Genomic DNA, 12651 nt, shown 5'->3' with positions numbered 1-12651 from the left:
ACAATAACTAGTGATCTTTCTCTTTCAAGAACTTCTCAATTAAAATTTCTTTTCAAAACTTTCTGCCGTTATATAGTGCTAAAATATTTTTGAATTTAGTACAAATTCTAATGATCTATATTTGCGTATCGTACTACTTCTTTATTTCAAAATGGTTTAACTGTTTAGCTTCCTTAAAACTTTTGAATTAAAAAAAGAAAAAAGGATTTATGTATATACCAAAGAATTCATAAATATTACAGTGAGTAAAAAGTAATAAATTTGAGTGAGTTTATTCTATGACATTTTCATTCTATATTATGCCTATTGGTTTAATAGCTCTTCAGTATTATTCTTTTTAAAAATATTATTAAATCTTGCATGTAAAAAGCAATGTTCTATTTTCATCTGAGCTAGAAAGTTCCATTACTGGACTGGGACTTCAAAGGCCACGCAAACTTCTACAGCATATCTTAGCCATTATATTTTATACCACCCAAAGAAGTGACCTCAATTTACTGGAAAAATGGCATTGTTTACAAAGCATTTATAAAAATCGCAAAACTAACCCTAAATCTCGTACTGATTTGGGAAAGAAATCCCATACTCATTTTAAACATTTTTAACAATATTTTATAATAGTTCAACAGCTATTAAGACATATATAGTAAGAATACTAACTGAATAACTTAAAAAGATAACTTAAGTTGGTTTGAGAATTTGTATCCAGCATTACTGGAGGTGCTACAATAAAATATTCAGCATGCGTTAGAAAGAGCTTAGGTATACCGTCTTTTGATTGGCTAAATATTAATTACATGCATTATATTAGCCAATCAAGGGTCATTACATATGTTAAACGAAACATGAGTACAACCACCAATAAAATTGCTCAAGTGGCCTTGGCTAACGCGCCTCATTCTATGAAGTATCTTCTGCATGCTACAATCAAAAAATTTCAGAATGAGTTCTAAGCAGATTCGTCGATGGTTTGCTATTAAAAAAGAATCTTTCCATGAAAGATTTTTCTTTGAGTTTTAATACTGAAGATTTGTCCTAGTTTATTCGGCAGAGTATCGCCCAAACGCTGGCGAGGGACTGCTACTGGACATTGAGCAATAATGATTCAGTCGTTTGCATTTCTTGATGTCGATGGCATTTTGTCTTTTTCAATAGGCAGCCATCTTTTCAGACGCACAAAATATAGGCAGCGATTTCAAGGTCTCATCTGGAGGCTTTCCCTTTATGCATCTCGATGATGGCGTCCTGGTCCACGTACTGGAATATGTGTGGTGCGTCCAGGAGTATGCCCACTGTTCCAGCCGCCGTGACTAGGAAGAAGATATATAACTGCAGACGATCGATTACCATCGCAACGTATTTCCAGTCTTCACGTATCTGTAGAGGAGAAATCAATATTCAATTTAACAATAAACTTCATTCATTTTAAAAGAATATGGTTACGTTTAGGTGAAAAAGTATCATAGAATACTTTTGTGATCTTAAGAATTAAAAAAAAAGGAAGTTGCTATATTAATTACGTGTCAGTTATTGTCGATTGAACCTATGAGCACTTTTACATTTTTTTTTTTACATCTTCAGGCTGTAGATTCAGCTAAATAACTTTTCATTATACATTTCCGTCAATTTATTTTAATGAAATAATTTTCGGATTGTACCGATATTTTTAAATCATTGAAAATGAATTTAGTACTTTTTTTTTCCTTATCAGTAATATTATATTTCTAGCTTGCGCATATAAAGTATAAGTAGATGGATTTTTTATTATTATTATTGTTGTTGTTGATTTCGTTAATTTTGCTAAATATATATAGGGGTAACGTGCCTTAATTCTTAATTAAATTTCTTATTAATTTCTTATTAATTATTTAATCAAGAAAGATTTTTAAAAAACGAGAAATGTGCTGTATAAAATAACCAGTATTAACCAGTTTTTTTGAAATGGCATACTGAAAACTAATTTAATGCTAGGGAGTCTTAAGTTTCTTCCAAAAATTCACTCTTTTTATTTTTCTCCGTATTTTTAACATTATTTTTAGAACACTCTAATCTTGGTTCTTGTAAATGTATTCGGGATATATGTAAATACAAAGCTTTCCATTCAAAGATAATTCATTTCTCATTTTTTTACGTCAAAAAAATACATTTTGATCCTTTTTTTTTTACTTGCAGTAAATAATATACAAATTAAAATTTTTTTAAAGCTTTTGATGTCCCTGGATTAAACATACACTGTAAAAACGATTCAGAAACGTTCCCGAAAAATAATAGGCAGCTGATGTGCCCAATTTCTGCCAGCAACATATCTCACAAAACCCAGGAACGCTTTCCGCTAAAATTCAGTAATCTTCCTGAAAAATCCAGAAACTTCCCGTTTAAAGTTAGTCATGTTTCTGAATTAATCTTAAGTAGGGATATAATAAGAGTTTGGTACCTTCCTGATTTATCATGATAGTTCCATTAGCAGTATTGCAAACATGGCCTAAACTAAGTCAGAATTGCAAGGAAGTATCAAACATCTCACTTGACTGCTATTATTGCAAAGCTACGCAGTCCATACTTATTCGCTCCCTTTGGGAGTTTAATCAGCATTCACGAGCCGTAGTTCATTGTAAGCCGATACATTTTATAAATACTCTCAGTGAATCTTTAAACTGGGAGGTAAATATATTTTTTGCAACAGAGAGAAGACTGCATTCGGACAACTTGTAGCCATTCAGGAAACTTTTTGACGATGAAACTTTATATTTCCAGGAAGTGAATAAAACCATCGGAATCCTGAAACACTACACGGAAATACTCAGTAACGTTTCGGAATTTTTTTACAGTGTAATTTTCCTAAACCGACTTACGGTCGGTCCCAGTTGGTCAGATCAAAATGGTTTCTATTCTTAAAAAGAAAAAACCCACAAGTGGAAAAAAATGTCTACTACTGTCAGCTGAATTATATTCCTAGTAAAATGTCACATGAAGAGCAGGGCACCAGTATCTGGTGAGAAACAAGGGTTTAAAATTCTAAAATGGTGATGGCTATCCGCCAAAAGAGGTGTAACATCTAACGGGGTGCCAAGCCTGGAGAAATTTACGTTGCCTGTAAATGATGAGGAGTTAACACTCAGCTCTATTTAAAACAAAACAAGCAAGCACACGATAGAAAATCGAACTCTCTTGAGTATCTACTTGGCTTGAATATTATATTCTACTGAAGTTACTTCCAAGCGCAGTTCCTGATCATAAAACAAGTCCCATCAGTTGAAAAACTAGGTGTCAAAATTTTGAAGTAGTAATGGCTAATCGACAAATGTAATGCCAACTCTAATGGGATGCTCACCCCTGAGGAATTTACTATGTCTGCAGCTGGTAAGGAACCAATACGCATATTCATTTGAAAGAAAACAAGCAAATTAAAGATTATACTAGAACTGAAACCTCTTGAGTATCGATTTGACTTTTATAATATCTACTGCATTAAAATCCTATTCCGATTTCCTACCGTAAAATTGCCAGATGGCTCTATCTGGTGGGAAACTAGGCGTGAAATTCTGAAGCAGTTACGACTCTCCGCGAACAGTGGGGCCATATAAAACGGCATGTCAACCCTGAGGAATGCACTAGGTCTTCAATTAAGGAGAATCAATACTTAGCCTTATTTGAAGCAAAACAAAACCTTTGAATTTAAGCGATCAAAGGCAATTGCCGCATCCCTCGTTTATTGAGTTTCATTTTAAAATAAAATTTCTCACTCAAAACACCATCTGTTAGTTAGCAACCCTGAGTTTTCTTAACCAGTCAGTTGATTTCAAAGATGCAAAAAATCATGAGCGTCCAGGTCATATGATTATGCTGCCTGTGTAAAATCTCTTTGGTTTTGATAATCTCTGATGAATTAAACTCCATGTGCAGTTTAATATCGTGCAAGAGCCCAGATGTCTCCATCTGTCACGAAACGATCGTTAAAAATCTGAAATGATGATGGCTACTCGACAAAAGTTATGTCAGATGAAACGGGATGCCAGCACTGAGAATGCACTAGGTCTTCGATTAGGGAGAAGTCAATCCTTAGCCCTATTTAAAACAAAACAATCACATAAATAAAACCTTTGAATTTAAGCTATAAAAGGCAATTGCCTCATCACGTATTTACTCTGCTTCATTTTAAAATAAAATTTATCGTACTCAACACACCATTCGTTAGTTGGCAGCCCCGAGATTTGGACAGTCAGTTGGTTTTCAAGATGCAGGACTTGGACACTCTAAGCTGAACTACATTTCTTGTGCAACTTCACCTCTCTAGATCCTATATGTCTCCATCTAGTGAAAAACTCGCTGTCAACATTTTGAAGTGATAATAGCTATCTGACAAATGTGGTACCATATCTAATAGTTTCTAGATCCTGTTGAACTCTCTATACGAATGGTAAGTTGCATAAGAATGCAATCGATGAGGAGTTAATACGCAGCACCATTTGAAGCAAAGCAAACCTATCAAGGAAAATTTCCGAACGAAAACTTCTAGAATATGAATTTAATAATATCTGCTGAATTAAATTCCTAACGCAATTTTAAGCCGCATAGTAGATCAGATGAAAGGATCTGGTGATAAACTGGATTTAAAATTTCTGACGTGGTGATCGCCATCCACTATAGTACTAAACTAGCTACCTGTACCTGAGGAATGTATTTTGTCTGTATATGGTGAGGAGTCATTACTCAGCCGAATTTGAAACAAAACAATTACAATTGAAAGCGAACTAATCGTTGATTCAGCGACGGCCCCCAAGCTCACCTGGATGTACTCGTCGTCGCTTCTCAAATGTTTCGCGATGAACTCGACCGCCTCCGTGGCTTGCAAAGCCTTGGAGCTGAGCACGAGCGTGTTGCTTTCGGAGGGGGTGAAGCTACCACCGCTGAGCGCTCGCGCCACGTGGCAGTTGGGATTTTGCCGCATCTTTAAAATCTATTGTGAATTTATTTGACTTTGATAATATCCGCTGAATTAAACTCCTTACGTGATTTTCTCATTATACAGGAGCCCAGATAGAGCCGTCTGGCGTAAAACTGAGTTTCAGAACTCTAAAGTGGTTATGGCTACTCGACAAAAGTGATGCCAAATGACATGACATGACACCCCGAAGTCCCCCGCATGTACCATTTTTACAAAGTGACGCCACATCAAGTGGAATGCCAGACTTAAGGAATGCACTCTATCTCTAAATGGTGAGGAGGCAATACTCAGCCCAATTCGAAACAAAACAAACACATGAAATTCGAACGAAATCGAACTCATCGCCAATTCAGCGACTGCTACTGTGCTCACCTGGATGTACTCGTCGTCGCTCCTCAGATGTTCCGCGATGAACTCGACCGCCTCCGTGGCCTGCAGGGCCTCGGAGCTGAGCACGAGCGTGTTGCTCTCGGAGGGGGTGAGGCTACCGCCGCTGAGCGCTCGCGCCACGTGGCAGTTGGGGTGATGCACGCTGAGGAGCTCGCTAAGCGGCGGCTTCGGCGGCGGCGGCCTCGCCGGGTGGTAGTGCTGCGCGTAGACGCCGGGGAGGTCCATCATCCAGCGCAGGCGCGTCTTCTTGGGACGCTTCATCATCAGCATGGAAGGAAGGTACTGCAGGAAGACCACGCGGATCCAGTTTGGCATCCTGGGGAAGAAGAAACAATGATTCTTAATGTACAGCATGATATGTTTTCGAAGTTATGATTTAGCATTTATTATTTTTCAAATTGAGGCAGTGAGAAGCAAACGGAGTTAAGTGCCAAAAGGAAAAATTTGGAGATAAGCAGAACAAATGGAAGGTGAAATTATCTTAAGTAAGTATAATACACTGGTGGAAAATTGCTAAGGACGGATGGCAATAGCAGCGTTAGCAACCGCAAAAGGGAAGGCCAGGAAATATGGAAATTAGCATAAGTTCAGGACACAGTAAGACGTGTTGTGAGTATGCAAATTTTAGACTCACGACGTTGCTGGTCACGTGATAGCGCTGATAAGCGATATAAAGGATTGGGCGCGTGATGACCATTGTTGTTCAAAAGCAAAGTTTGACGGGAAAGAATCAATTGACGAACTTGCATTTTTCGGTATGTTTTCCCGACATCCCTCAGATGATTTTATGGTGGCAGTGTGATTGGTAACATCGAAGAAGGGCAGAAAAATTTGGATGTGTCCAGGGAGTTCGATGTTAGTCACAGGGTTGTTTCTAGAGTTTGGAAATCATTTCAAACAAATGAAATGTGTAGCAAATGTCGAAAGGGGGTCGTGTACGCAATACGACGTCAGCAGAAGATTGGTTCTTAGTGCTAGCAACGAAAATTAACCAACGCAATACAGCTACTGAGGTAGCAAAGCATTTTCCTGCTGCTACTAGCAAGCAAATATCCTTAAAAACTGTAGTCAGACGTTTGAATGCAGTAAGACTATAAGCCCGTCAGCTTGTTTTGTACATCCCATTGTCTACAAGTCAGTGTTTTGCTCGTTTGTAATGATGTCTTCAGCATCGCATTTGGAGAGAAGTCGACTGGGCTTGTGTACTATTCTCAGATGAAAGCAGTTTCAGTCTGTCTTCCAATTGTGGACGACAACTAACTTGGCATGAGAGTGGTACAGCATACAAGCCGGCAAACATAAAAGAAAAGGACTAGTATTCTACAAGTTGTGTCATGGTATAGGTATGATTATGATCAATGGCCGTACGTCGCTTCTGTGCTTCCAAACAAGACTAACGGTAAGTGATACATTAAAATTGTTCTTCTGCCGCATGTTCATGTGTTCTGTGAGCGATAAATTCGTTTTCATGGACGGCAACGTAACATGTCACTAACAATCGCCGTCCAAGAGTGTCTAGCTCACTCAAAATACTCAACCCATCGAATGGCCAGGACATTCTATAGGTCTGAATCATATTGAAAATGCTTGGATGCTTTGGGGAGCAGTCTTGCTGATCGACAGCGCCCTCCAATAAGCAAGGACACCCTTATTCGTGACTGACAGAAGAATGGGATAAATTACCCCAACAGTTGCTGGAAAATGTTGTGTAAAGCATCACATGACGTGTGGAAGCTTGAATCTCTCTGCATGGTATCCATATCCCATATTGACATCTTACGCTGGAACGCCTAGGGGCGGTAATTATATTTATTCACTTTTACGTATTCAGCCCAAAATGACCGTATCGTCTTTTGAACATTTTTCAACGCCTTCTGGATTTCAGAGCACAATAAATTATCGCCATTGCAATGTTCTACAGTTCTGGCATTAGTTTATTTCACTTGGCATCGAATTACACTTACTTTTTTAGGCGTTACATAGCCCATTGGAATCCGTTCTTAGCAATTGTCCACCAGTGTATAAGAGTTTGCCACCTTCCTGGTTTATCAAGGAAGTTCTATAAGCATTATTTCAAACATTGCCAAAGTTAAGACAGAACTGCAAGATTCAAGATTTTACTCGCCAGCAGTTCTTGCAAAGCTAAATAGACCGTAGACTTATCCTCTCTCTTTGGGAGTTTAACTAGCATGGACGAGTCGTAACTGAACTGAAACCGATGCACTTTATAAATACGCGCAGTTAATCTTTAAACTGGGAGCGAAAACTATTTTTCACAACAGTAAGAAGTTTGCATTCGTGCTTCTTGTAGCCATTCAGGAAACTTTGGAACAATGATGCTTGATTTTTGTAGGAAGTATATAAAAACCATTGAACTTCCGAAACGTTACACGGAAACACTCAGTAACATTTCGGATTTTTTTTAGTGTATATCCGGAAAAAAATTTCTTTTGAGCAGTGAAATTGTTCCAGTTAACCACAATACACACTGCTTTCTCCTCCACAATCACCATTTTTTTTCTTACAACTCGCAAGCAATTAGCCTTATCCACCTGAGAATGTTGAGAATGATAAAGTTCTTAATCAGACAAGCTGCATGTAGTTGTATCTAACGTTTTGGCACCCCTAGTATTTGAAAAAATTGTTAACATATTCTATCATCATAGTTAGGGATTGTAATACCGGATCAAAAATTCAGTACCGGTATTCGGTAATTTTAAAACATGATACCGGAATACACGTATTAATACCGGTATTTGAAATTTCTCAAAAAATGTTTGAAAACATATTTTTTCGTTGCCAAATTTCATAACTTTGTAGAAAAAATGTGTTATTTATTAAAACGCATTGTGAACGAATTGTAAAATGAAGGAACAAATGTCATGATAAAAAATCAGTAATAGTAAAAAAAACATAATGCATGTGATGAATTGTCTCTAAGCCTAGAACTCATTTAGTGCTCAACTTTCCAATAGCTCAGAATACTCTTTCTGAATTCACGCAGGTCGGTGGTACTGTTAACAATGTGCGATGAACCTCCGCTAATTGTCTAGAAGTCCTTCATATTCAAATAATTCGGTCTCTTGCGTGTTATTTTTGAAAAAAAAAAAACCTTTTGAGTAGGGTTTTTTTTTTTTGCACTGTGTGCATTTTTATTATAATTATTTTTTAGATTTATAGCTAGTTGGCTAGTTGTAATTTTTTTCCCGAGAGACGATATTTTTCCAATATTTCCATTATCTCTTTAGCAGGAGAGGTTTGTGTTTGATTTTTATTATTAGACCTTTGTTTTGAAATTTAGGATAAACTTGACCAAATTTAATATTGTTAGTTTCTCTTATTCGTTTTCCTCGTTCTTTTCAAAATTCTTTACAATCACATTTATGCTGATGTCTGAAAATTAGTTTAAAATGATTATGCTTTACCTCTGTGCAAATTTTCAAGACACTATGTAATTTCTGAATATTATCTTGCCAAGTAGAAAGCGAGACAGGACAACAAGCCAATATCGGTGGCAAAAAACTGTTGTTTTACCAACAAGAAAAGGACGTTAAAATTATGTTAATGTCTGAAAATATGTTTCAAATGATAATGCTTAGCCTCTATGCAAATTTTCAAGGCACTGTGGTGGACCCAACAACATAAACTTTAACTTTCTGCTAAAAAACGAACTTTCACTTCCACCAAGAAATAAGAACTTTCACTTCCACCAGAAATACTAACTTTCACTTCCACTCAGCAATGCGGAAGAAAAACAGCCGCCATTGATGTGTCAGTAGCAGTTCGTCTCCGCGCGTGTTAACTTGTGTCGTGTCCCTGCGCTCGTGCAGAGCAGCTGGTCGACTAGTCATGTTCGCGTTTACTATTTTAATTGTTTTTTAACGTTTTAGCATTTACCAGTTATTAATAAATAGTTTAATGTTTAACCAAGAATGTTCGTCGTCTTTTGAGATGGTGTTCCCCGCTTGACAGTGCTCTACACGCAACCATCAAATTGATAAGTAAAGTCGCGACTAAAGTGGTGACCCGGAAAGTGGTTATGACCCGTAGTTGCAAAACGTGCAATGTCAACAATGTCTGAGCTGTGTAGGTTTTCTCCCAACAGCATTTTCGTATTTTGAAAGAAATGGTCTTTAATTTCCGCCATTGTATAACGCCTTTGAAGCGACAATTCAAATTTTGCTCGGTTTACTGGTTTTAAGAATTGCCTACTGTATTTATGTGTAACGCAATTTTTATCAATACTGTTTTACATTTTAATATTATTGTGTGCTCAATGGTAGATTTTAGTGCTTGGTGTATAAAATTTTGTCATTTAGTGTATTTGAACTTATTTTTTTTTTACCATTGCTAATTCAAGTTTAATATGATAACTCCTTCAGTAAACGAAAATTCAAATGCGGAAAGTCAAATTTCTCATGTGTCTGTAAAACCTCCACCCTTTTGGAAAAATAATCCAAATCTATGGTTTCTTCGTTTGGAAGCTCAATTTGCTTTAGCTCATGTTACCACGGACGAAACAAAATTCAATTATGTTGTGGCAGCTATAGATTCAGATATTTTAAGTTCTGTTAGTGATATAATTGTAAGACCACCAGCTACCAATAGCTATGACACCTTAAAAAAAACGGTTAATCGACTTGCATTCGGAAAGTGAATTTTCAAAAATAAGAACTCTATTACAAGGATTAGAACTGGGGGATCAGCGTCCGTCACAATTGCTTATGCGTATGCGTACTCTTAGTGGCGATTCAGTAGGTGAGCCTTTATTGAAATCCCTTTGGTTAGGAAGATTGCCTAGCGGTACGCAATCAATATTGGCTGCTTTAAATGAGGATTTGACACAACTTGCGTCCATTGCTGATAAAATTCATGATTAAACGCCACAAGCATCAATCAGTGCCGCGCATGTGTCCTTGGCTCCACAGAATATTGCACTTCAAGTGCAAATTGATCAGCTAACTCAACAAGTTCAACAGCTGACTTCCGCAGTTAATGATAGGATGACGCGAAGAGATAGTGAGCATAATAGATACCGTAGGAATCGTGAAAATTACCGCCGTCGTAGTAGCTCACGAAATCGATCGTACAAGGAGCCTGAAAATTATATTTGCTTTTATCAGGTGAATTTTGGTGATAAGGCTAGAAAGTAATTTTCCTTGCTCATTTCGCAATCAGGGAAACTCCTAGGGTGGTCACTTACTGGCCAAAATGTCGATCGCCAAATGAATCGAATTTTTAATGGCCGATTCTAAATCAAAACTTTCATCTTTAATTGATACTGGTGCAGATATTTCAGTCCTGCTCAAAGTTTATGCTCCAAACTCTGAACCACAACAGGATTTAAAATTACATGCCGCCAACGGCACGAAAATCGTGACTTACGGAACTAAACGCATGGTACTCGATCTCAGTTTACGACGCCAATTTACATGGCCCTTCGTTGTTGCTGATGTTAAGCAACCTATTATCGGGGTAGATTTTCTAAAATATTTTAATTTGCTTGTCGATGCCAAACATCATAGTGTTATAGACGCTAATACAAAAATTACGTCAAATGGAAAACTTTCTATGCTCACTTCCCCTGAATCAAGTCTTTCAATACTTTCGGGAACGGTGCTTTTGACAAAATTCTTAATGATTACCTTGAACTCATAAACCCATCACAACCTGTAAATCCCTCAGATTCTCATAAAGTGTATCATTTTATCAAAACCAAAGGTCCACCAGTATATTCAAAGCCAAGAAGACTATCTCCTAATATTCTCAAAGCTGTTGAAAAAGAATTTGAGTATTTATTTTCCAGGGCATAATCCGCCCATCTAAAAGCCCTTGGGCAAGCCCTTTGCATGTTGCAAAAAAATCAAATGGCGAGTATCGTCCCTGCGGTGACTACCGTCGTCTTAATTCTATAACAGTACCAGATCGATATCCTCTCCCTCACATTCAGGACTGGACTCAATCTTTGTACGGAAAAACAATTTTTTCTACTCTAGATTTAGCCAGGGCGTATCACCAGATCACCATAAACCCTCTTGATATACAAAAAACTGCAGTTACAACACCTTTTGGTTTGTTCGAATACACCTCTATGCTCTTCGGGTTACGAAACTCTGGACAAACTTTTCAGAGATATATTCATCAGGTCTTATCCAATATTGATTTTTGTATTCCATATTTTGATGATATATTGATTGCTTCTTCATCAGAGGACGAACACGTCAAACATTTGCATGAGGTATTGTCCCGCTTAAAACAGCAACGGGTTAAAATTAATTCCTAATAAATGCAACCTTGGCAAGTTTTCCGTAAAATTTCTTGGTTGCCTCATAACTGCTGAAGGTGTGAAACCACTTCCACATAAAATCGAAATAATAAATAAATTTCCAAAACCTCAAACTATCTCTGAGTTAAGACGATTTCTAGCAATGCTCAATTTCTACAGGCGGTTCCTGCCTAAAGCTGCAGAAATCCAAGCTCCCCTTAATGAACTTCTGAAAGATTCCAAAAAAAAAAAAAAGATAAACGTCCCGTACCCCCCCCCCCCCCCCCCTTGGACTGATATTTCTAATCTTGCTTTCGAAAAATGTAAATCTCAATTAATTGAAGCTACAACTTTGACTTGTCACATTCCTGATTGTCCGCTGGCTCTCATGGTTGATGCGTCAGATTTCTCGGTAGGAGCAGCTTTGAATTCTCAGACACCTGAGGGTCCTAAACCCCTAGTATTCTTTTCTCGTAAGTTGTCAAGTGCGGAGAGGAAGTATAGCACTTACGATAGAGAACTTCTTGCCATATATTCCGCGGTAAAGCATTTTCGACATTTACTCGAAGGCCAAATTTTTACCATATATACAGACCATCACCCCTTAACTTTTGCCTTTTCAAAAAAATCTGACAATTTTACCCCTCGTCAGCTCAGACATCTAGACTTTATAGCACAATTTTCAACTGATATTCAGCACATCGCCGGGGACAAAAATGTGGTCGCCGACACATTATCCAGGATAAATAATATTTGCAGTTCCTTAGTGGACTTGGGGGAAATTTCCGATGCACAAAATACCGACCCAGAACTCCAGAAAATTCTTTTATCTGAAAATACATCTATCCGTCTTCAACCCATGAATCTAACTCCATCCCGGAAAATCTACTTCTGTGTGGCTACAGGACAGATACGACTATTTGTGCCAAAAGACCACCGCCAGAGAGTCTTCGATGTTCTACATAACCTTTCCCATCCTGGAGTTCGTGCCACCAAAAAGTTAATCAAATCACGGTTCGTATGCCCGAGTATGTCAAAGGACATTTCGGAA

At 37.6% G+C, this 12651-nt stretch overlaps 1 protein-coding gene across 1 annotated transcript in view; it reads right to left on the bottom strand.

The window, feature by feature from the left end:
* Positions 1–1090: 1090 nt before the first annotated feature.
* The window catches only part of LOC129228279 (acetylcholine receptor subunit beta-like 1), a 181676-nt gene continuing 170115 nt past the window's right edge, over positions 1091–12651 (bottom strand). Inside the window, exons 7-8 of the mRNA XM_054862949.1 lie at positions 5318–5651; positions 1091–1377 (exon numbers count right to left, since the gene is read on the bottom strand). Coding sequence (XP_054718924.1) covers positions 1204–1377; positions 5318–5651 — 508 coding nt within the window. The 3' untranslated portion in view covers positions 1091–1203. The remainder of the gene's footprint in view (positions 1378–5317; positions 5652–12651) is intronic.

This window comes from Uloborus diversus, chromosome 8 (assembly GCF_026930045.1).
Source record: "Uloborus diversus isolate 005 chromosome 8, Udiv.v.3.1, whole genome shotgun sequence".
In the NCBI taxonomy this organism is placed as follows: domain Eukaryota; kingdom Metazoa; phylum Arthropoda; class Arachnida; order Araneae; family Uloboridae; genus Uloborus; species Uloborus diversus.
Note: the sequence above shows the minus strand (reverse complement) of the source record. Positions and strands in the feature narration are given on the sequence as shown.